The 25098-nt window shown below is 39.0% G+C and overlaps 1 protein-coding gene across 1 annotated transcript in view; it reads left to right on the top strand.

Moving 5' to 3' along the window:
• The window catches only part of LOC126188738 (breast cancer type 2 susceptibility protein-like), a 159773-nt gene that overhangs the window by 103612 nt on the left and 31063 nt on the right, over nucleotides 1–25098 (top strand). The window contains exon 9 of the mRNA XM_049930346.1: nucleotides 13259–13402. Coding sequence (XP_049786303.1) covers nucleotides 13259–13402 — 144 coding nt within the window. The remainder of the gene's footprint in view (nucleotides 1–13258; nucleotides 13403–25098) is intronic.

Below are 25098 nucleotides of genomic sequence, written 5' to 3'. Positions count from 1 at the left end.
GCTAGTGTCCTGCTTGACACAGTCAAGTCGTTTAAATAGCTGGGCATAACATTGCAAAGCAATATGAAATGGAATGAGCTTGTGAGAACTGTGGTAGGGTAGATCATAGGTCAGCTTCGGTTTATTGGGAGAATTTGAGAAAAGAGCAGTTCATTTGTAAAGGAGACCATATTTAGGATGCTGGTGCTACCTATTCTTGACTACGGCTCAAGTGTTTGGGATCTGTACGAGGTCGGATCGAAGGAAGATATCAAAGCAATTCATAGCCGGCTGGTAGCTTTGTTACCGGTAGGTTTGAACAACAAGTAAATGTTACAGAGATGCTTTGGGAACTCAAATAGGAATGCCAGGAGTTTTCAAGAAATACTATTTAGAAAATTTAGAGAACCAGCATTTGAAGCTGACTGCCAAACGCTTCTACTGCCACCAACATATACTGCGCATAAGGACAACAAAGATAAGATACAAGAACTTAGGGCTTATATTGAGGCATATAGACTCAGTTGGCGTGGCACCAGAGCATTGAGCACACTGATAAGTTACAGTGTTTGTGCACCTTTTATTTTGCAAACACATTCGTACCCACATTATCTTTCGAAACTGGGCTATTTTATTCTTGCCATATGTAGTTTCCAGCAATCATGTTTAGTAGGGACCTGAAAATTTGGCATCTATTTCAGGCCAAATTTTCATCTTATTTTTGGTGAAATTCATTTATTTTTGGTAAAAAGTACTCTCTCTCTCTCTCTCTCTCTCTCTCTCTCTCTCTCCCTCTCCCTCTCCCTCTCTCCCTCCCCCCCTCCTCTCCCTCCCTCCCCTCCCCCTCCCCTCTCTCACCCCCTCCCTCCCCCCCCCCCCCCTCTCTCTACTTCTCTCCCATGTAAATGATTAGAGCTACAAATTTAAAAGGTGGTCATGCTACATGCCTGAAGATGAAACATTAATGCTTTGAAATAACTTTCTGGTGATTGGTGAGCTTTTCGACTGGAATATGTGCTTTTTTCAAAAATGTCAATAATTTTTTACAGATTGGCCTTCACTTGTTTTCTCCTTTTGCCTGAATTTAAGCTTTCAACTAATAATTGTTTTGTTGAGAATTAGGAGCATTTTCATGCCAGTAAACTGAGTGCTTCTCTGATGTAAGACATTTCTTGACATTTTTCCTCCCAATTTGTTAATTACAAAATCTGCAGAATATTAATTTCTACCTTTTGTAGTCACCCATAGCCACATGACCCACTTTAGACAACACTACAGAGAGATTCGTTATTGTTAAAATACATTGAAAGATTTGATTTCCATTCACTATAGTACAGAGTGCGGACACAATAAACTGGCAATTGGCCACTAGTGTAAACAAACTAGAAAACAAGAAGCACTGCACAACAAAAAGCATTTGGTAATGGCTACCGCGCAATTAATTGCTTAGATTGGCAGTGTCGTAAACAGCATAGTTCTGGTCGACCTCTACCACTATTTGACGTAACCACAGTTCAAGACACCTGCCTCCTTAAAACTTCCACATTAAATTGTCCACATTTTATCAACTTTTGAACTTAAATCTAGCAAACAAACACACTCATTTCTTTGTTCTAATAAACGGGATCCCACTGTTGAGTACTATATTCATAATTGGACATTTATTTTATACAGACCATTCAACTGCCCCCAGTTGGTGTTGCACCAGAGCATTGAGTGCACTGACATGTTATTGTGTTTGTGCACCTTTTATTTTGCAAACACATTCTGACACACATTATCTTTCGAAATTGGGTTTCATCGGATGATGTGCAACACCATTAACTGAAAATTGAATAAATTTTTAATTCTTGTATGCAGAAAGTAAAGCTGTTTTAAACTCTCTCTGCTAAATAGTTCATCCAGATAGTTGACTATGAAATAGTGTCTATTAGATAATTTTGTGTTTTTGCCTTTTGAAACATAATTGACATCTATGTTCAGATTTTTCAGGTTCCTAAGTTTAATGTAGACTGATATACCATTGTTATAGAAATATTGACTCACTGTCCAAATTTCACGCCCAAATATGGATTAATATGCAATCATATGAGAAGAATTAGTTACCTATCAAAACTTTGGATATGTATATTGTTTTTCACTAAAGACCAGCTGGAAAAGTGGCAATAGCAGATCAGAAACGACATGTGTGTCCCCAAAAAACTGAAATTGAATCTATGCTTATAAAGATCATATTGTTAGCTCTGATCTTGTGCTTCACACCACTGTTGTAGTTAAATGTATCTAATTACTTTCAGAAATTTGTAATTGCTCATTACTATCAAAGAAAATTCAAAGCACGTTTCTAAATGTTTCATAATTGTGTAAACAACACAAATACTTTTTCTGTGGGTCCATAAAATTCAAATAAAAGAATTTACTGCATTTTTATATTTTTTTCCTTTCTTATAAATTTTATGTCTCATGTGTTATCCATGGATTCCTTTTAGGCCTTGTAATTTTGACTAGTTGTTCCTCTGCTGCCTTCACCATTTCATCTGTCACATTTACCCATTCATTTTCTATCACATTTTTTTCACGTATTTAAGTTAGTCATTGCCTAATGCTCTCACTGAAACTGTTATAACCTGTGGTTATTCCAATTTATCCAAATCCCTCATCCTCAGTTCCTAACCTTTCTGCAGTTTCTTCAGCTTTAATGTGTATTTCATAGTAAATTATGATCAGAGTCCAAATCTACTCATAGAAATGTTTTGCAGTTTGAAATCTAGTTTTTAAATCTTTGTCTTGCCATTATATATTTAATATGAAATCTTCTGGTGTCTGCATGTCTCATTCATACTGCCTTCTTTGATGATTCTCAAACCAAGTGTTAGCATGATTAGTTTGTGCTCCGTGCAAAAGTCTACCGAACGGCTTGGCTTTTCATCCCATTCCCCCTAATTCTATGCTCTTTTACTATTTTTATTTCTATTCCTACAATCAAAATACAGTGTTCCACCAAAATTAGATTGATATCCGGAATGCGACATTAGCAAGAAGAGTGAACCTTGATGGATAACATTAGACAAACTCTACCAAAGTCTTCCGAAAAGCGTGATACGAGGGTCAGTCAAAAAGTAATGCCTCCTATTTTTTTTTCTACGTTTAATTGTCAGGAAATTTAAATGCAATTACATAGGTTGAAAACCACAACATTGAGGATCATTTTGTCATTTTTCAATGTAATCTCCGCCCATCTCTACAGTTTTGGTCCATCTTTGAACAAGGGCATGTATCCCAGCACGGTAAAAATCACAGCTCTGCTTCCTAAGCCATTGACGCACGGATGTTTTGACGGCCTCCTCATCTTCAAAATGAATCCCACGATGAGCTTCTTTTAGTGGCCCGAACAGATGGAAGTCTGATGGTGCCAGGTCAGGGCTGTATGGGGGATGAGGCAAAACTTCCCATCCAATTTTGACAATCTCGTCAGAGGTGTGACGACTGGTGTGTGGTCTTGCATTGTCATGCAAAAGAAGAACATCTGCCATTGATTTTGTTGGGCGAACTCGCTGAAGACATGCTTTAAGTTTGTTGAGGGTTGTGACGTATTGAACAGAATTTATTGTGCATCCCTGCTCCAAAAAATCAACCAGAATCACACCCTCTGTATCCCAGAAAACTGTTGCCATAACTTTCCCTGCCGATCGCACAGTTTTGAATTTTTTCTTCCTCGGCGAGCTTGTGTGACGCCACTCCATTGACTGCCTCTTTGATTCGGGTTCAAAAAAATGCACCCATGTTTCGTCCCTGGTCACAATTTTTTTCAGAAACTCATCTCCCTCCAAACGGAAGCGCTGCAAGTGTTGGGAGGCTATTGTTTTCCTTGCCTCTTTATTCTGATCGGTTAACATTCTTGGAACCCACCGTGCACAAACTTTTGAGTACCCCAATTGTTTAATAATCGTGATCACACTGCCTTTACTAAGAGAAATAATGCGACACACTTCATCTGCAGTCACCCAACGGTCACCACGAATGATGTCATCAACTTGCTGAATGTTGTGTGGAGTCACTGCACTCACCGGCCTGCCGCTCCGCTTTTCGTCAGTCAATGGTGTTTGCTCTTCAGCTTCCTTACAACGACGAACCCATCGTCTAACAGTGCTGACATCCACTGTCACAACACCATACACCTTCTTCAGTCTTTCATGAATGCGTATGGGCGTTTCACCTTCTGCATTCAAGAATTCAATCACACAACGCTGTCTCAAACGAACATCGATGTCGGCCATCTTACGAGTACAAACTTCTGCTGTGCTGCCACCTGTTGACACAGAAAGTTACTACTGCAGTGGATTGCAGAAGAAGGTTTGAGGAATGGCGCCAAATTCAAATTTTTCACTTAACTTAATTTCTTTAAGTAGAAAAAAAATGGGAGGCATTACTTTTTGACCGACCCTCGTACAATACCCTACAGAACATACATAAAGCAATCATTCTGAACCTCAGATGTGAAAGTGAGATGTACCACTTAACAATCTAATTTATCTGTAAAATCAGAAAACTACATTAACTGCTGTTGTTGTGGTCTTCAGTCCAGAGATTGATATGGTGCAGCTCTCCATTCTGCTCTATCCTGTGCAAGCCTCTCCATTTCCGAATACCTACTGCAACGTATATTCTTCTGTATCTGCTTACTTTATTCACCTCTTGGTCTCCGTGTACGATATTTACTCCCCCCCCCCCCCTCCCTCCCTCACTATATTTCCCACCATTACTAAATTGGTGATCCCTTGATGTCTCAGAATGTGCCCTTTCAACCAAACCCTTCTTTTAGTCATGTTGTGCCACAAATTTCTTGTCTTCCCAGTTCTGTTTAGTACCACCTCATTAATCACATGATCTACCAATCTAATTGTCAACATTCGTGACACCACATATCAAGTCTCCAATCTCTTCTTGTCTAAACTGTTTATTGTCCATATTTCACTTCCATTTGTGTTTAATTGCTCTTTCAAGTACTTTGCTGCTTTTGACAGAATTATGATGGCATCAGCAAACCTCAAAGTTTTTATTTCTTCTCCCTGACCTTCAATTGCTACTCCAGATTTTTCTTATAGTTCCTGTAGCTCAATGTGCAGATTGAATAATGTCGGTGATAGAGTACAATCCTGTCTCATTCTCTTCTCAACCACAGTGTCCCTTTCATGCCCCTCGACTTACTACTGCCATCTTGTTTCTGTACAAGTTGTAAATTACCTTTCATTTCCTGTATTTTACCTACACTACATACTGAATTTCAAAGAGCATATTCCAGTCAACATTGCCAAAAGCCTTCTTTAAGTCTACAAATGCTATAAATGTAGGTTTCCTTAGCATATCCTCTAAGGGAAGTCATAGGGTTAGTATTGCCATGCATGTTTCTCTGGAATCCAAACTGATCTTCCCCGAGGTTGACTTCTACCAGTTTCTCCATTCTTCTGTCAAAGAATTCCTGTTTGTATTTTACAACCATGACTTATCAAACTGATAGTTTTGTAATATTCACTTTTGTCAGCACCTGCTTTCTTTGGATCTGGAATTATTGAAGTCTGAGGGGATTTCACATCTCATACATCTTGTGCACCAGATGGAATAGTTTTGTAATGGAAGGCTCTCCCAATGCTATCAGTAGTTCTTACGAAATGTCATCTACTCAGGGCCATGTTTCGACTTTGTTCTTTCAGTGCTCTTTCAGATTTTTCTCGCAGTATCATGTCTCCCATCTCATCTTCTTCTGTGTCCTCTCCCCTTTCTATGATACTGCCGCAAAGTTTATGACCCTTGTGTAGACCCTCTATATAAGCCTTCTACCGTTCAGCTTTCCCTTCTTTGCATAGTACTAGTTTTCTGTCTTGGCTCTTGATATTCATAGAGCTGCTTCTCTTTTCTCCAAAGGCCTCTTTAATTTTCCTCTAGTGAAATATGCTTCTAAATCCTTGCATTTGTTCTGTAGTTATTTTGTACTTCCTCAGTCTCATTTTTTAAACATTTGTATTCCCTTTCACCTGCTTCATTTGCTGCATTTGTATATTTTCTCCTTTCATCACTTAAATTCAGTATTTCCAGTGATATTTAGAGATTTGTGCTAGGATTGCTCTTTTTACCTATTTCATCCTCTGCTGCCTTCACTATTTCATCTCTCAGAGCTACCAATTCATCTTCTACTGTATTTCTTTTACCTGTTCTAGTCTGTCATTCCCTTATGATTCCTCAGGATAACCTACCTTCTTTCAACTTATCCAGATCCCGTCTCCTTAATTTCCTACCATTTTGCAATTTCTTCAGTTTTAATCTACAGTCCATAACCAATAACTCCTCATCTGCCCCACTTATACAACCTTCTTTCATAACCCTTAAATCAAGTGTTACCAATGATTTAAGTATGGTCTGTGCAAAATTGTACCAAATAGCTTCCTCTTTCATTCCTTTCCCCCAGTCCATATCATCCTATTATCAAATTCAAGTCCCCCATCACAATTAAATTTTTGATTCCCTTAACTACCTGAATAATTTATCTCATCATACATTTCTTTACTGTCTTCATCATCTGTGGAGCCATTTGACATACAAATTTGTACTACTGTGATGAGTGTGGGCTTAGTTCCATCTTAGCTTCGATAATGTGTTCAGTATGCTGTTTGTAATACCTTACCCTCATCCCGATTTTTTTATTCATTATTAACCCTCTTCCTGCATTACACCTATTTGATTTTGCCTTTATAACCTTGCATTCACCTGATTATAAGTCCTGCTCCTCCTGCCACTGCACTTCAGTAATTCCCACTATATCTAACTTCACCCTATCCATTTCCCTTTGTAAATTTTCTGAACTACTGGCCCAATTAGGGGTTCTAACATTCCACAGTCCGACCTGCAGAGTGCCGGTTTCACTCCTGGTGACAATGTCCTTCTAAGTAGTTTCCACTTGAAGGTCCAAATAGATGACTATTTTCCCTCTGGAATATTTCACCCATGAGGATGTCATCATCACTTAACCATACAGTAGAGCTGCCTGCTCTTGGGAAAAATTACAGCTGTAGTTTCCCCTTGTTTTCAGCTGTTCACAGTACCAGCACAGCAAGGCCATTATGATTGGTGATATAAGGTCAGATTAGTCAGTCATCCAGACTGTTGCCGCTGCAACTCTGAAAAGGCTGCTGCCCCTCTTCAGATCCACATGTTTGTCTGGCCTCTCAGCAGATATTCCTCCATTGTGGTTGCACTTACGGTATGACTATCTGTATCCCTGAGGCACGCAAGCCACCCCACCAACAACAAGGTCCATGATTCATTGGTATCGGGGGAGGGGGGGGGGGATTAATACAGAAAGAAATAAAGTTACCCATATTTTTTAGCATCTTATTTTTGCACTTATCATTCTATTTTATTTGTCCCATTTGAAAATAATGATGCATCAGTATTTCATAGCATGTTAATTTCTTTCTGCAGAAATACTAAGGACTACCTGCCTGTTACACATACATTTGAGACACATGCAAATAATGCTGACAGAAAGCAGGCAGGTGGCTTGGACTGGAAAGGTGCCACGCCATGAATAAACACAATTGTTAAACCAAGATATTTGCACAAACAATTTTGTTGTGAAAGCATGCTCAGCTAATAACCCAGAGATCCCCGGATTTAAACCATGCTCTGTAAGTACTGTGATGGAGCGGGCAGGTAGCCTGGAGTGGTAGGGGTCAGACCATGAACAAGCTCAATTTTGAAATGAGATATTTGCATAAACAACTACTTAACTGAAATTAGCTTGGTATTTTCCAAAACAACAAAATTTCTCAGCATAGAATTGTTAAAACAATGTTTTCCTCAAAAATAAAGCTCAACATTTACTAAATGAATAGACAACATTTATTCATGAAACTTGCTGGCAGATTAAAAATATGTGCTGGACCAGGACTTGAACCTGGGACCTTTGCCTTTCACAGCAAATGCTGTACCAACTGAGCTGTCTAAGAATGACTCATGATCCATGCTCATATCGTAACTTCCACCCAGTGGTGGCACATCATATGTGTTTGGTGATTCAGTGAATCCCAGGAAAAAAGTTGATTTTGCAAATTGTGAAGGTACATATTTAAACAACCGTTCTTCATATCTTTCTTTTATTAGGATATTTTATCTGGATTTTCAAGGTATTTTTATTGTATGAAAAACATTAAAGTAATTCAGATGGCACACATACTTGCCACAACTTTTCCCAGGAACTACCAGGGCTCAATTTCTCTTCTGAACCCCAATGAGTGAGCTTGTAGGTATTCCTTTGGCTGGGAGGGGCAAGAGCAAAGATCACTAATAATATATGCATTTGTGCCAGTGGAAAAACCAGTTCAAATGTGAGTCAGACTTTAACGGAAACAAACAAATTGACCCGAACTGAAAGGCTGCAGCCCACAACCGAAGCAGATACGTGTGTCTTCATTGTAATGAAGTGATTTTCTTACAATCACCTGACAGTGTATTCAGGTATTTATTGTGCTTTAGTGTTCATATACATGTTCATGTGTTCTTGGAGTTTGCTTTCAAAGATGAATGAACAGTGTTTATCAAACAGTGGAAACTCCAGGTAGGAGTTTAGTATCTTTTTAGAAACAAATGTCTAAGCTTGGAACAGAAGTGTGAAATAAAGAAGCTTGGTAGACTGATGCCTCAGCTCAATTTAGACCAAGTGGAGGTAAGACATTTTGCAGGTTTTTCTACTGTAAATCTATATAAAAGAAATAGTTGGGATTGCATCTGCGTTTCTACAAGTAAACTATTTTGTTTTCCATGCTTTCCATCTGCTAAGGGTAAAGAGACAAACTGGACATGCACTGGCACGCCAGATCTAAGTTATCTAACACAGAATGTTAAGAAGCATAAGAAATCTATTGCACAAATGGATGTTTATTTAAATTTATTAGTTTTTGGAATAACAGAAATTAGGCAAGAGCTTAGTTCAGGTTTGAGACAGAATATAGAAAGACACAGTGACAATGAAAGGAAAAATCACAGTGTTCTTCCCAAAATAACTTTGTGTATTTACTCAAGTTTCCTCACGTGGACTTGATGAAACAGCAAAATCTAGCAATCCTGGAATATTCAGAGGGCTATTATATTCCATTTCAGCTTTCATTCATTTGTAAAAGAGCACATTAATGATGCTACAGTCTATAAGCATGCAGCCACAGATATAGAAAATTATTTACTAGCATGTGTGTTACATGTGTGTCATGCGGAAACTAATGCAGAAATAGCAATCACAGTTTTTGTGTCTGTGATAGTAGATGAAAACTTCTGATGTGTCTTTTAAATTTCAGTTGGTTGCAGTATTTTGTTATTTACTGCTAATGAAGAGTCTGCTGAAAGATTTGGGACATTTTTAAATACATCTGGTAACAATGCTTCCTCTTTAGCAACTTACATTAAAAATGTCCTCACTGATGTTGTCCAAGAACAGAAAGAAAAAGTAAGAACTCAAAGCTATGATGGTGCTTACGTCATTCTTGACTAACATGTAGTGGTCTGAACAATTGTAAGAGAAACGTATCATTTCACATATTATGTGCATACTTATGCGCACCAACTGAACTTAATTGTCCAGGCTAAAAATAAACAAGTAAAACTGTTTTTCTGTATTATTGCAGAGGTACCAAAATTCTTCTCTCATTCAGCTCAGAGACTGGCAGTTCTAGATGCAATTGTTAAACAAAGAGTCCCTCATGGATCATTCACAAGATCATCATCATCATTTAAGACTGATTATGCCTTTCAGCGTTCAGTCTGGGGCATAGCCCCCCTTATACAGTTCCTCCATGATCCCCTATTCAGTGCTAACATTGGTGCCTCTTCTGATGTTAAACCTATTACTTCAAAATCATTCTTAACCGAATCCAGGTACCTTCTCCTCGGTCTGCCCCAACTCCTCCTACCCTCTACTGCTGAATCCATGAGTCTCTTGGATAACCTTGCTTCTCCCATGTGTGTAACATGACCCCACCATCTAAGCCTGTTCGCCCTGACTGCTACATCTATAGAGTTCATTCCCAGTTTTTCTTTGATTTCCTCATTGTGGACACCCACCTGCCATTGTTCCCATCTACTAGTACCTGCAATCATCCTAGCTACTTTCATATCCGTAACCTCAACCTTGTTGATAAGGTAACCTGAATCCACCCAGCTTTCGCTCCCATACAACAAAGTTGGTCGAAAGATTGAACGGTGCACAGATAACTTAGTCTTGGTACTGACTTCCTTCTTGCAGAAGAGAGTAGATCGTAGCTGAGTGCTCACTGCATTAGCTTTGCTACACCTCGCTTCCAGTTCTTTCACTAGATGGAACTTTAAATCAAAAACAATCTTTACAGTTGATGAGAATAAAGAGGCCGTTCTAGAATGTCCCCCACACATTCAAGATACCAGCAACCAGACAACAATTGTGAATCAGGCATATGGTTTAAGGTTGAAACTGTAACAGCCAGACTTTTTCTTTTGGTTAGAGTTATTTTCTACACTAGTAATAAAATTATAAAATCATCATGTCGCCTGTCTTTTTGAACATGTTAATCTCCAAAATTAGTAAATAAGTTTTCACGGTGTTTTCGTCGGTAACTTGAGCATTGCTTGGGGCAACATCTATATTCCATCAAAGTCAGATCAAGGGGAAAAAAGATACAATAATTTAAAGTTTTAGGAATCTCCTCAGCTTAGTAGTTCGGATGTTTACCTTAGTGACAGTGTTGTACAACAAACAACCAATAGATGGTGCTGTTAGTTGGTTTATCTCAATGACAGAAGTATTTTCGGAAGTTTATGCAAGCAACAAAATTAAGTGCCACAGTCTTATCTTTGTGAATACTAACAAACATTGCAATTAAACTTTTTAAACTCCAGTTGGAATATCAACAATATAAGGAAAAAGATAGATTACTACTTACCGTAAAGATGACACACCCCAGACAGGCACATTGAAGAGACTTGACTAAAACATACAGATCTCTGAAATAATAAGGTTCACAGATGTTTACATAAGCATTAAACCATGGAACATGATAATACGTTGCTTCTTAACAAGCCAACTGGATCCTTGGAATAGTATTGACAATCTTTACATTAGTCAGGATAATAAATGATGCAGAGCTATAACAGAACAGAAACACAATTAAAAAGAGCATTTAAACCACGGAGAGGCCAGTTTAGACAACAAGTAACATTTGGCTACAAAAACAAGGAAGATACCAATTATACTTGTATAAACAACACAAGACCTAATAAATAACAATGGAAACTCCTGGTTGGAATATCAACAATATAAGGGAAAGATGGATTGCTACTTACCATGGAGGTGGCAGATTAAGTTGCAGACAGGCACAACTAAAAGACACCTACACATTAGCTTTCAGCTACAGCCTTTGTCAGAAAAAAAAAAAAAAACACACACACATTCATTTGCACAAACAAGCACATCTCACTCACACAACCGCCACCTCTGGTAGCTTGGAGCTGCCGAACGTGGGGGTCATGTTTCTGGGCTGTACTTGCTTGTGTGAATGAATGTGTGTGTGTTTGTTTTTCTGACGAAGGCTGTGGCTGAAAGCTAATGTGTAAGTGTCTTTTTGTTATGCCTGTCTGCAACTTAATGTGTCATTTTTACGAAGTAGCAATCCATCTTTTCCTTACATTATTATGAGACTTAATATATCAGATATACACTGAAATTGTTTATAAGGTTACAGCAGAACTTGAATAAAAGGGAGTTGTGATTAAGTGCCAGGAGTAAAACACCAGGGTTATTAAAGGCCCCCAGCTGAGGTAGTAAGTTATAAATGTTAAACATGGTACTCATCAAGTAACAGCTGATCCTGAGTAAGATAAGCCATATGCAGCAAATAACAGTAAAATGTCATCACTCTCAATAACGTTTATACAGTATTCATAATCACACATGTAATATATTAATTGTGGCAAGCAGAAAATGTAAACTTCCAATGTCCATTTTTGGGTGGGACCAAAAGCAATGACAGTCACAAGTTTGACGTGAAGTTCTTGCCAAATAATTTTCCTCTGTGACTCTCCTAGAGTAATGGATTCATAGCCTTTGATGTTGTGTGCCAGATTTAGTCTACTCAGGTTAACTTCCTTTTCAATGCACTTCACTGAGTTAACAGCCAGGTATAGACTGCAGTAAACGCATTGGAGGTAGAAAGGTGCCAAGTAGAACTACCTCAGTCGGTCACAACATAGAGTAATATGCCAATATACCACAGTGTCCCATCACCAGCGATAATGTTGCAACTCATTTCAACACACAACTGACTTGACAAGCTTGGCTGATTCACTTAAATCGGCACTGTGCTAGCTGTCCCTTGGGGGGGCATGGAAGGTAAACATGTTAAACCCCAGTTAAGAAAAGGTACACTGATACATTCTATCGATCCTCTTGCATCATTTGGGTCAGATATCACTAATATTTTCTATTACATGAAAATGATATTTTGCAGTTGCTATGTAATTGTGTTATATAATGATACTCTTGTAGCAATATGTTTCAAGTAAAAAACTCATTGGCAGGCTGGGGTAATGCATGCATTGAGTCATTCAGTACATAAATTTTAATAAACCTGAGATTTTTTTAAGTCTTCGAATTGAAATACATGTGCTGTAAATGATGTGTGTGTGGAGGAGGTATTTTTAATGGACTGATAATGGTGTATGCACGTTTAAATTAAATTTTGTAGATAGCATTTTTGAAATATTACCTGTTGAAGGTGCTGTACAGAATTACAGGTTACTGATCTGTTCAACACATTAACTGTGTGTTTCTGTTTCTGAGACAAGTACTTGTTGAACACTACCTTGCTATGATTATTTGCTATGAGTATTGTGATACAAAAATATTTTCCTAACAATTGTTGTTATCACACTATTTCCCACTCTTGTCGTAAATCCATTTTTGTTCCACATTTCTTTGTTATCTTGTAGATGGAAAGTTTATTCAAATATATACTCATCTCTCTCATTACCCAATTTGTCATAAAATTTGTCAGTGTGATACCCATAGATTCTGAAAATTAACAAAGTATGAAGAAGAAACAGACATATAGTTTTCTGATAGTAATACTGATATAAGTGAGTTAGTTAACATAGTGGATGTGTCAGATGAGAAACAATATTATTTAATATGTGGATAGCATGTTAGACTTGAATGCCTCCAGTTTTGTGTTAGTATGGTTTTCAACTAATGTTTTGCATACAGTCTTTGCTGACTGAGGAGCAGCAAAATGCCGTTGCTAACTACCAGCAGATGCGTCAGCAGCAGTTGTTACAAGAACTGGAGTCAAGAGTTCGCAAGAGAATAGAAGATGAAAGAAGTGTGACTTCCTCATTAGCGCTACTGAAGGTGAGTTGAATGCCTCATGAAGTTTTTCTAATTACACTGATGTTCCTGAAAAACTAAACTAGCTGCTATAGGAAATGTGTTTACTGAAAGTACATTGATATTCAGTCAACGATTGAGATGACTAAAAATTAGAGTTGAAAAGTTGTAACACACATAATTTGTATTAAATGCATTCGCAGCTGTGAATACGGACAACCGTCAGCTGTATAATGGAAGATCGACAATGAAAATTTTGTGCCACATTGGGACTCAGACCCAGATTTCCTGCTTATCACAAGCAGTTGCCTTACATTAGTCTATCCAAGCACGAATCACGTCCAGAGCAAAACTTCTGTATGTTGTCAACCATGTGTTTACAACCTGCACATGTACATTCATTATGTATATTCCTGTGCAGGGGAGACATTTTAATTGAAAGTCACTTGCTTGGTGTCAGTGGATAGATACAATATTGCAGTGCATGTGCTGTTCAGAAGTATGATGCAAAATACATGCATGTATATTGTATTTATCTGCCGACACCAAGCAAGTGACTTACAATTAAAATGTCTCCTCTGTATGGGAATACACATAATGAATGTACGAGTGCAGGTTGTAGACACATGGCTGATGACATATGAAAGTTTGGGTCTGGCTGTGAGTCATGCTCCCATAGCCTAATGGTAAAGTGACCACTTGCAATGAGTGCGAAATCCAAGCTGAAGTCCCATTCTGGCACAAATTTTATTTGTCTTCATTCCATTGTATGACTGACAGTTGTCCATATTTGTCACTGTGAATGCCTTTCATGTATTTCATGATGGCTGTAGTTGCCACAGTGCCTGTTCCTCTGAACATTCCACTCGTGAACACATTCCAAGTCAGTAGTTTGTTTCTAATGAAGTATTGCAACAAATGTACAAGAATGACATTGCAGGACAAATTTTAAGGAATTGTGCCAAAAGCTTCCATTTTGTAAGATTTCTGGATTGGATCACATCAAACATTCAGCTGTTACTTCTTTATTTACAAAGTAAATTCCATACAGACATAAATTTGTCGCATGAGTTTATTGTGACAGTTGTACAAATATTTATTTACAGAAAATCTATAACTACATTATAACGGCAGGAAAACACATGAACTGATTTGTCTCTTGGAATCTGTATTTTGTTATTACTGTAACATCAAATTTAAGAACACAACTTATAAGCTACTGCATTCAGAAACATACCTAAGATATCAACCACATTTTATCAATAAATTCAGAGGATGTGAATTACAGGTTAAGTAGACTAGCTCAGTGTGTCCATTGGTTTATGTAGAATTCAAATAAGTGGGTAAATCATTAACTGGAGATGCAGCCTCTTCTTCTTCTTCTTCTTCTTCTTCTTATTCCTGGTTCCATAGTCCTTAATGGGGCTTAGTCTGCTGTAGGACATCGCTCTGTTCATACCTGTCCAGCATCTTGTGTCTCCATCCTATGACGCCAATAATTCCTAGGTCCTCTTTTACATCACCCAAGTATAAAACTTTTGGTTTTCCCCCACTTCTTCACCCCACTGGGGTTTGTGGCAGTGCTGTTTTTGTTGGGTTCTCATGTTCCATACAAGAGACATGACTGACCCAATTCAGGCAGTTTATTTTAGTCAACTTTGTGATTTTGAGATCTTTACATATTCTAAAGAATTCAGAGTTGTATCAACTATGCCATACTCCACCTTCATAGATTTTGTGTCACACCTTCCATTCAAAACATTCTATTATGTTTCTGCACCACATGTTAATACTGGATGTATTAAAGTTTTATGAAGTTGTTCTCTGTGTTGTGGGGCCAGCTCATATTAGCATTTATTATCTAAGTGCTTTGCTTTATTTCCACAATAATATCATTCTGTGATGTTACCAGTGTTTCCAGACAAATAAATTCACTGCTGTCTGCCCAAACATGGGGAGGGGGACTGCCCCCAAGGGGGATGTGACCATGAGAAACAAAATGAATAGCCAATTAAGGGATAACATTCTACAAGTCAGGGCATAGAATGCCAGTAGTTTGAACTTGATAGGGGAGATAGAAAATCTGAAAAGGGAAATTCTAAGGCTCAATCTACATGTAGTGGGGGTTAGTGAAGTGAAATGGAAGGAGGACAAGGATTTCAGATCAGATGAGAATAAGGTAATATCAGCAGCTGCAGAAAATGGTATAACAGGAGTAGGATTCATTATGGTTAGGAAGGTAAGGCAGAGAGTAAATTACTGGGAACATTTCAATATAGGGTTATTCTCGTCAGAACTGACAGCAAGCCAATGACAACATCAGTAGTTCAGGTATACATGCTAACTTTCCATGCCATAGGTGAACAGATAGATAAATTATATGAGGATATTGAACATGTAATTCAGTATGTAAAGGAGATGAAAATCTAATAGTCATGGGGGTTGGAATGCAGTTGTAGAGGAGAAAGCAGAAGAAAGGGTTATGGGAGAATATGGACTTGTTAGCATAAATGAGAGAGGAGAAAGACTAAACGATTTCTGCAGTAAATATCAGTTAGTAATAGCAAATACTCTGTTCACAGGGTGTGTACGCTCTGGGAAATCCAGGAAAAACAAGGGATTTTTTTTCATCTGGGAGAAAACTGGGAAAAACCTGGGAACGATGTAGAATTTCGGGAATTATTCATTGTTTTAGATTACAGATCATTTTTTTGTAATTTTGACTGGTAAGAACTGATAAACAGCAAAGTTTGTCAAAGGCTTTAGGATGAAGGCTATGACATACTTCATAACAATAAACTGCTGCTGACGAGCATGACGTCACAACTCTTTACATTAAGTTCATTTGAGCAGTTGCCTGCAGGCACACGGACTTGCGCAGTTGAGTTGCGTACTGGCAGTACCTTCTCCTGCTTCCTGCTACTTGAAGTGTGACTGTTAGCTGCATCAGCAGTAGCCAGCAGCAGCCAGATGCTACCCAGAAAAATTTTTCTGGCATGCCCGACCTGCAGATTGCCACATGCGCATAGCAGTCGGGTTGTAGTGGAGAGGGGGTTAGTCTCCACGTAAGCTGTGTTTACATTTAGTGATTTTGCTTTTTTCGTTTACACTTCTCACATCAAATGAAAACAAAATGGATTTCTGTGGTTGGGAGCTATCAAGTGAATACATTCGCATAATTACGGAAGGCTAACATTTGTTATTTGTTTGAGTTTTCTGATTTTATTTCCACGTTTTTGGCAGTCAGTTGTCTTGCAGAATAATGAAGTTATTTATGTTGGTTTGCTAAATAAATATGGCTTTTATTAACCTTATTCCCAGAGGCAGTCAATTTATTAGAAATGAAGTGTTTCATTCCGCACTATTGGCTAGGTTCAATTTTTCACTGAATTTCAGGTACACATTTTCATATTCTGGCACGTATGGCATTATGGCATAATAAAAAACCAAACATGAGATAATACAGTGCTGGTACTCCAAGAAAATGTGCATCCAGAAAACTGCATTGAAATCTTAATATCAGATTGGGGCACGTTAAGCCGAATTATGCATTTTAGTATGGTGTTCGAAATTCCGTGGCTCTTTGAGCATCCTATTTCTTTTATGGCATCATGTAAGATCTGTTAACACTATATATGCATGAACATACGGGCTTAGTACGCCATCGTAGCTGCCCACGTGCATAAACGTCTGTTTTCTGGTGCTCTCTGGCAACTGCTGAAACAAAGCTATTCTAACAGATCAAGAGCAAATATTGCGAATGGTGTTTTTAAAAGCGTTAGTTTCAAAATAAATTTCCTTTTATGTAAGATGAATTATGTTACATGTGCGAATGTGCAGTGACTTTCTTAAATCACAGAGCATTTGACTCCCATTTAAAACTTAACACATTGAGGGCTAGTCTCTTAGAAGAATTTTGCTTTAAGACCAATATTATTTGTGAAAGCTTAGTTTTTCTTGTAGCTGCCCTATGTACATTAATTTAAACCATTAACTTTTCCTATTTGTGTGTTCACACTACTTAACAGCTATGTTGCTATTGGCTGACTACAAAACGTGTCCTATGCCCTGAGTTCACGTAACATGAGCTATGACTGGCTTACAGAAGCGCATTTTAATCTTGATTTCAGTGCTTTGGAAAATAATGTGCTGTTTCGAATTATACTTTCGTAATATGAATACAAAAATATGCAGCATATCGTATTATGCCCCCCCCCCCCCCCCCCCATGAACCATGGACCTTGCCGTTGGTGGGGAGGCTTGCGTGCCTCAGCGATACAGATAGCCGTACCGTAGCTACAACCACAACGGAGGGGTATCTGTTGAGAGGCCAGACAAACATGTGGTTCCTGAAAAGGGGCAGCAGCCTTTTCAGTAGTTGCAAGGGCAACAGTCTGGATGATTGACTGATCTGGCCTTGTAACAATAACCAAAACGGCCTTGCTGTGCTGGTACTGCGAACGGCTGAAAGCAAGGGGAAACTACGGCCGTAATTTTTCCCGAGGGCATGCAGCTTTACTGTATGATTAAATGATGATGGCGTCCTCTTGGGTAAAATATTCCGGAGGTAAAATAGTCCCCCATTCGGATCTCCGGGCGGGGACTACTCAAGAGGGTGTCGTTATCAGGAGAAAGAAAACTGGCGTTCTACAGATCGGAGCGTGGAATGTCAGATCCCTTAATCGGGCAGGTAGGTTAGAAAATTTAAAAAGGGAAATGGATAGGTTAAAGTTAGATATAGTGGGAATTAGTGAAGTTCGGTGGCAGGAGGAACAAGACTTCTGGTCAGGTGACTACAGGGTTATAAACACAAAGCCAAATAGGGGTAATGCAGGAGTAGGTTTAATAATGAATAGGAAAATAGGAGTGCGGGTAAGCTACTACAAACAGCATAGTGAACGCATTATTGTGGCCAAGATAGATACGAAGCCCACACCTACTACAGTAGTACAAGTTTATATGCCAACTAGCTCTGCAGATGACGAAGAAATTGAAGAAATGTATGATGAAATAAAAGAAATTATTCAGATAGTGAAGGGAGACGAAAATTTAATAGTCATGGGGAAAGGGAGAGAAGGAAACGTAGTAGGTGAATATGGATTGGGGCTAAGAAATGAAAGAGGGAGCCGCCTGGTAGAATTTTGCACAGAGCACAACTTAATCATAGCTAACACTTGGTTTAAGAATCATGATAGAAGGTTGTATACATGGAAGAACCCTGGAGATACTAAAAGGTATCAGATAGATTATATAATGGTAAGACAGAGATTTAGGAACCAGGTTTTAAATTGTAAGACATTTCCAGGGGCAGATGTGGACTCTGACCACAATCTATTGGTTATGACCTGTAGATTAAAACTGAAGAAACTGCAAAAAGGTGGGAATTTAAGGAGATGGGACCTGGATACACTGAAAGAACCAGAGATTGTACAGAGTTTCAGGGAGAGCATAAGGGAACAATTGACAGGAATGGGGGAAAGAAATACAGTAGAAGAAGAATGGGTAGCTTTGACGGATGAAGTAGTGAAGGCAGCAGAGGATCAAGTAGGTAAAAAGACGAGAGCTAGTAGAAATCCTTGGGTAACAGAAGAAATATTGAATTTAATTGATGAAAGGAGAAAATATAAAAATGCAGTAAGTGAAGCAGGCAAAAAGGAATACAAACGTCTCAAAAATGAGATCGACAGGAAGTGCAAAATGGCTAAGCAGGGATGGCTAGAGGACAAATGTAAGGATGTAGAGGCTTATCTCACTAGGGGTAAGATAGATATTGCCTACAGGAAAATTAAAGAGACCTTTGGAGATAAGAGAACCACTTGTATGAACATCAAGAGCTCAAATGGAAACCCAGTTCTAAGCAAAGAAGGGAAAGCAGAAAGGTGGAAGGAGTATATAGAGGGTCTATACAAGGGCGATGAACTTGAGGACAATATTATGGAAATGGAAGAGGATGTAGATGAAGACAAAATGGGAGATACGATACTGCGTGAAGAGTTTGACAGAGCACTGAGAGACCTGAGTCGAAACAAGGCCCCCGGAGTAGACAACATTCCATTGGAACTACTGACGGCCTTGGGAGAGCCAGTCCTGACAAAACTCTACCATCTGGTGAGCAAGATGTATGAAACAGGCGAAATACCCTCAGACTTCAAGAAGAATATAAAAATTCCAATCCCAAAGAAAGCAGGTGTTGACAGATGTGAAAATTACCGAACAATCAGTTTAATAAGCCACAGCTGCAAAATACTAACACGAATTCTTTACAGACGAATGGAAAAACTGGTAGAAGCCGACCTCGGGGAAGATCAGTTTGGATTCCGTAGAAATGTTGGAACACGTGAGGCAATACTGACCTTCCGACTTATCTTAGAAGAAAGATTAAGGAAAGGCAAACCTACGTTTCTAGCATTTGTAGACTTAGAGAAAGCTTTTGACAATGTTGACTGGAATACTCTCTTTCAAATTCTAAAGGTGGCAGGGGTAAAATACAGGAGCAAAAGGCTATTTACAATTTGTACAGAAACCAGATGGCAGTTATAAGAGTCGAGGGACATGAAAGGGAAGCAGTGGTTAAGAAGGGAGTAAGACAGGGTTGTAGCCTCTCCTCGATGTTATTCAATCTGTATATTGAGCAAGCAGTAAAGGAAACAAAAGAAAAATTCGGAGTAGGTATTAAAATCCATGGAGAAGAAATAAAAACGTTGAGGTTCGCCGATGACATTGTAATTCTGTCAGAGACAGCAAAGGACTTGGAAGAGCAGTTGAATGGAATGGATGGTGTCTTGAAGGGAGGATATAAGATGAACATCAACAAAAGCGAAACGAGGATAATGGAATGTAGTCGAATTAAGTCGGTGGGATGTTGAGGGTATTAGATTAGGAAATGAGACACTTAAAGTAGTAAAGGAGTTTTGCTATTTGGGGACCAAAATAACTTATGATGGTCAAAGTAGAGAGGATATAAAATGTAGACTGGCAATGGCAAGGAAATCGTTTCTGAAGAAGAGAAATTTGTTAACATCGAGTATAGATTTAAGTGTCAGGAAGTCATTTCTGAAAGTATTTGTATGGAGTGTAGCCATGTATGGAAGTGAAACATGGACGGTAAATAGTTTGGACAAGAAGAGAATAGAAGCTTTCGAAATGTGGTGCTACAGAAGAATGCTGAAGATTAGATGGGTAGATCACATAACTAATGAGGAAGTATTGAATAGGATTGGGGAGAAGAGAAGTTTGTGGCACAACTTGACCAGAAGAAGGGATCGGTTGGTAGGACATGTTCTGAGGCATCAAGGGATCACCAATTTAGTATTGGAGGGCAGCGTGGAGGGTAAAAATCGTAGGGGGAGACCAAGAGATGAATACACTAAGCAGATTCAGAAGGGTGTAGGTTGCAGTAGGTACTGGGAGATGAAGAAGCTTGCACAGGATAGAGTAGCATGGAGAGCTGCATCAAACCAGTCTCAGGACTGAAGACCATAACAACACAACAATAACAACAACATCGTATTATGAAAATTGCAGCATAAATGTTGCTGCACATCACAGATCTTTCCAAACCCTTTTATTTGCCGAGTTTTTTTCTTATCTGAAGTTCCACGCTGGTGTATAAAACTTCTACCATTGAAAGGATTGATATTTTTACGGCTTCAAGGGAAAGTGTACTGTCACTTATCATGTAAAAAGTGTATTTTTCACCTTGGAAGAAGTGTATTTAAATCCAGGAATTTTTTTTCTTGTCTGCTTATTCACCCTGGTTCAAGAATCACAAGAGATGTAGATGTAATTGGAAAAGGCCAGGAGGTACAAGAAGATTTCAGTTAGATTACATCATTGGCTGGCAGAAATTCCAAAATCATATACTGGATTGTAAGGCATACCCAGCAGCAGATATAGACTCAGATCACAATTTAGTAATGATGAAGAGTGGGCTGAAGTTTGAGACTAGTCAGGAAAGATCAATACACAAAGAAATGGGATACAGAAGTCCTACAAAATGAAGAGATGTGTTTTAAGTTTTCTGAGGCTGTACGCACAGTGATAATGGATAGCTCAGTAGGCAGCACAGATGAAGAGTAATGGACATCTATAAAGAGGGCAATCACAGAAGTTGGAAAGAAAACCATAGTTACAAGGAAGACAACTGCGAAGAAACCATGGATAACAGATGAAATACTTCAGCTAGTCAATGAAAGAAGGAAGTACATAAATGTTCAGGAATACGGAAATACAAGTTACTTAGGAACAAAGCAAGTAGGAAGTTCAGGGGAGCTAAGGCAAAAGGGCTGCATGAAAAATGTGAAAAAATTGAAGGACGAATTCAGCATATAAGAAAGTCAAAACAACCTCAAAATGATTCAAATGGCTCTAAGCACATCTGAGGTCATCAGTCCCCTACACTTAGAACTACTTAAACCTAACTAACATAAAGACATTACACACATCCATGCCCGAAGCAGGATTCGAACCTGTGACCGTAACAGCAGCGTGGTTCCGGACTGAAGCACCTAGAACCGCTCGGTCACAGCGGCCGGCCTAAACAACCCCCAGTGAAATTAAAGGCAAGGGCAGCAACATTAAGAGTTCAAAGGGAATTTCACTGTTAAATTTAGAGGAGAGAGCAGATAGCTGGAAAGAGTACATTGAATGCCTTTATGAGGGGGAAGACTTGTCTGATGCCATGATAGTACAGGAAGAAACAAGAGTCGACAGGGAAGAAATAGAGGAGCCAGTATTAGAATCACAATTTAAAAAGGCTTTGGAAGACTTAAGATCTAATAAGGCAGAAGGGATAGATAACAAATTTCTAAAACTATTGGGGGAAGTGGCTACAAAAAGACTCTTCACATTCATGTGTAGAATGTATGAGAGTGGCAATATACATCAGACATTTTGGAAAAATGTCATCCACGCAATTCCAAAGCTAGCATGAGCTGACAAGTGCAAGAATTGCCACACAATCAGCTTAACAGCTCATGCATCCAGGATGCTGACAAGAATAACATACAGAAGAATGAAAAAGAAAATTGAGGATCTGTTACATGGCGATCAGTTTGGCTTTAGGAAAGGTAAGGCGCCAAAGAAGCAGCTCTGACATTGCAGTTGATAATGGAGGCAAGACTGAAGAAAAATGGAAACACATTCGTAGGATATGTCAACCTGGAAAAATCGTTTGACAATCTAAATGGTGTTCAAAATTCTGAAAAAAAATGGGAGTAAGCTATAGGGAAAGGCGGGTATTGCACGATATGTACAAGAACCAAGAGGGAACAGTAAGACTGGAAGACCAGTAACGAAGTGCTCGTATTAAAAAGTGTGTAAGACAGGGATCTAGTCTTTCGCTCCTACTATTCAATCTGTACATCAAAGAAGCAATGAGGGAAATAAAAGAAAAGTTCAATAGTGGGGTTAAAATTCAGTGTGAAATGATAAGATTTGCTGATGCCTGAGTGAAAGTGAAGAAGGATTACATGATCTGCTGAATGGAATGAACAGTCTAATATGTACAGAATATGGACTGAGAGTAAATTGAAACATCGGGATTGGTGGTCATGAGGTTAAGGAATTCTACTACTTAAGCAGCAAAATAACCAATGATGGATGGAGCAAGAACATCAAAAACAGACTGCCACTGGCAAAAACGGCATTTCTGGCCAAGAGAATTCTAGGCCTTTATTCGAGGAAGAAATTTCTGAGAACGTACATTTGGAGCATAGCATTGTATGGTTGTGAAACATACCCAAAACAGATGAGAATTGAAGCATTTAAGATGTGGTGCCACAGAAGAATGTTAAAAATTAGGTGGACAGATAAGGTCAGGAATGAGGAGAATCGACAGAATCGGCGAGGAAAGGAATATATGGAAAACATTGACAAGGAGAAGGGACAGTATGATAGAACATCTGTTGAGATACGAGAGAATGACTTCCATGTTACTAGGGGAAGCTGTAGAGAGTAAAAAATTCAGAGGAAGGCAGAAATTGGAATACATCCAGCAAATAATTGAGGCGTAGGATGTAACTGGAGCTCTGAGATAAAGATTGGAACAGGAGAGGAATTCGTGGTGGGCTGCATCAAACCAGTCAGAAGGCTGATGACTCAAGAAAAGAAAGATGTCCATTTGAGAGATGGCGAGGGGTTCCTCTACTACAAAGTGGCCATCCTGCATGACACGGTCAGCAGATTGCAACACATTAGGCACCACGACTCCCCAGCAGTGGCACTGCCACCCTCTTCCTCTTACCATCCTCAAGGGCTCGGATTTGGATCATGGCTAATGATAGCCCTGGTATGGCCACTAATAATGTGTTAATTTACCCCCTCCCACACACACACACACACACACACACACACACACACACACACACACACACACACTCTGTCAGAGGGTTGTACGGGACTTCCAGTCCCACTGCCACACCATCAACGTGCAGTAAAATGACATCATTGTTAGATAGGAAAAGTTTAGTTTACTCCTGCTACAAGACAGTTACACCGCTATACACCGTTGATGATGTACCACAACCTATCAAAAAAGAAGTCCCTTTAGTCGCCAAGTCAAATGCGAACTTGGTTTGAGCGGACATATTATGTTCATGCTTGGTCAATCTCTAGCATCATATGTATTTCTGTGTGCATTTGGTTTTCTTGATGTTCACTTGCAGTCCCATTTCTATTGCTATGGCGACAAGTGCCCTATATGTTTCTTTAGCAGCCAGCTCTTTTCTTGCAATAATGTCCACATCATCTGCTTAGGCCAGAACCTGCATCACTGTATTGAATATTGCGCCCATTATGTCAATTTGAGCTGAACTTATTACTTTCTCTAGTGCTATATTAAAAAGCTTACATGAGAAAGCATCCCCTTGCCTCAGCCCACAATTAGTGTCAAAGGTTGGTATTAAATTTCCTTGTATCTGTACTTTACATAATATTTTTTCCATTGTCAGACTTACAAGGCGTATTAAGCGTTGTGGTGTGCCAAGTTCATCAAGGCTTCAAAAATTTTATTTCTCTTTATGGTGTAATATGCTTCTTTAAAAACTACAAATATATGATGTGTTTCAATATTGTATACTCTTGTTTTTCTAATATTTATGTCAGGTTGGATATTTGGTCAGTATTTGTTTTGTCAGATCTAAAGCCTGCCTAATAGCTCCAGATTTATTTTATTTCAAAAGGTTTTACATCGCTAGAAAGTGAGGAGGAGGGTATTTTATTTGTGCCGCTCAGTAATGTAATTACTCTAGAGTTTTACATTCCAGTACACCCCCTCATTCTTTTCTTCTTTTGCTTGTGCCTTTGACCCGCAGATTTTGCAGGGTCGGCATTGTTACAATCGGATTTGGCATGGTTAATTTAAAGGGGTGGCCGGATGCCCTTCCTGCCGCCATGCCATACCCCCTGGTTCAAATGGCTCTAAGCACTATGGGACTTAACATCTGAGGTCATCAGTCCCCTAGACGTAGAACTAATTAAACCTGACTAACCTAAGAACATCACACACATCCATGCCCGAGGCAGGATTCGAACCTGCGACCGCAGCAGCAGCGCAGTTCTAGACTGAAGCGCCTAGAACCGCTCAGCCACCGCGGCCGGCCCATACCCCCTGGGGTGGAATCAGTGTACCCCAGCTGTCTGCGTCTAGTGTAAATCATGAAATAGTGTGAATATGCTTCCAGAATGAGATTTTCACTCTGCAGCGGTGTGTGCGCTGATAT

Source organism: Schistocerca cancellata, chromosome 5 (assembly GCF_023864275.1).
Source record: "Schistocerca cancellata isolate TAMUIC-IGC-003103 chromosome 5, iqSchCanc2.1, whole genome shotgun sequence".
NCBI lineage: Eukaryota > Metazoa > Arthropoda > Insecta > Orthoptera > Acrididae > Schistocerca > Schistocerca cancellata.
This window is presented reverse-complemented; position numbering and strand designations above follow the sequence as displayed.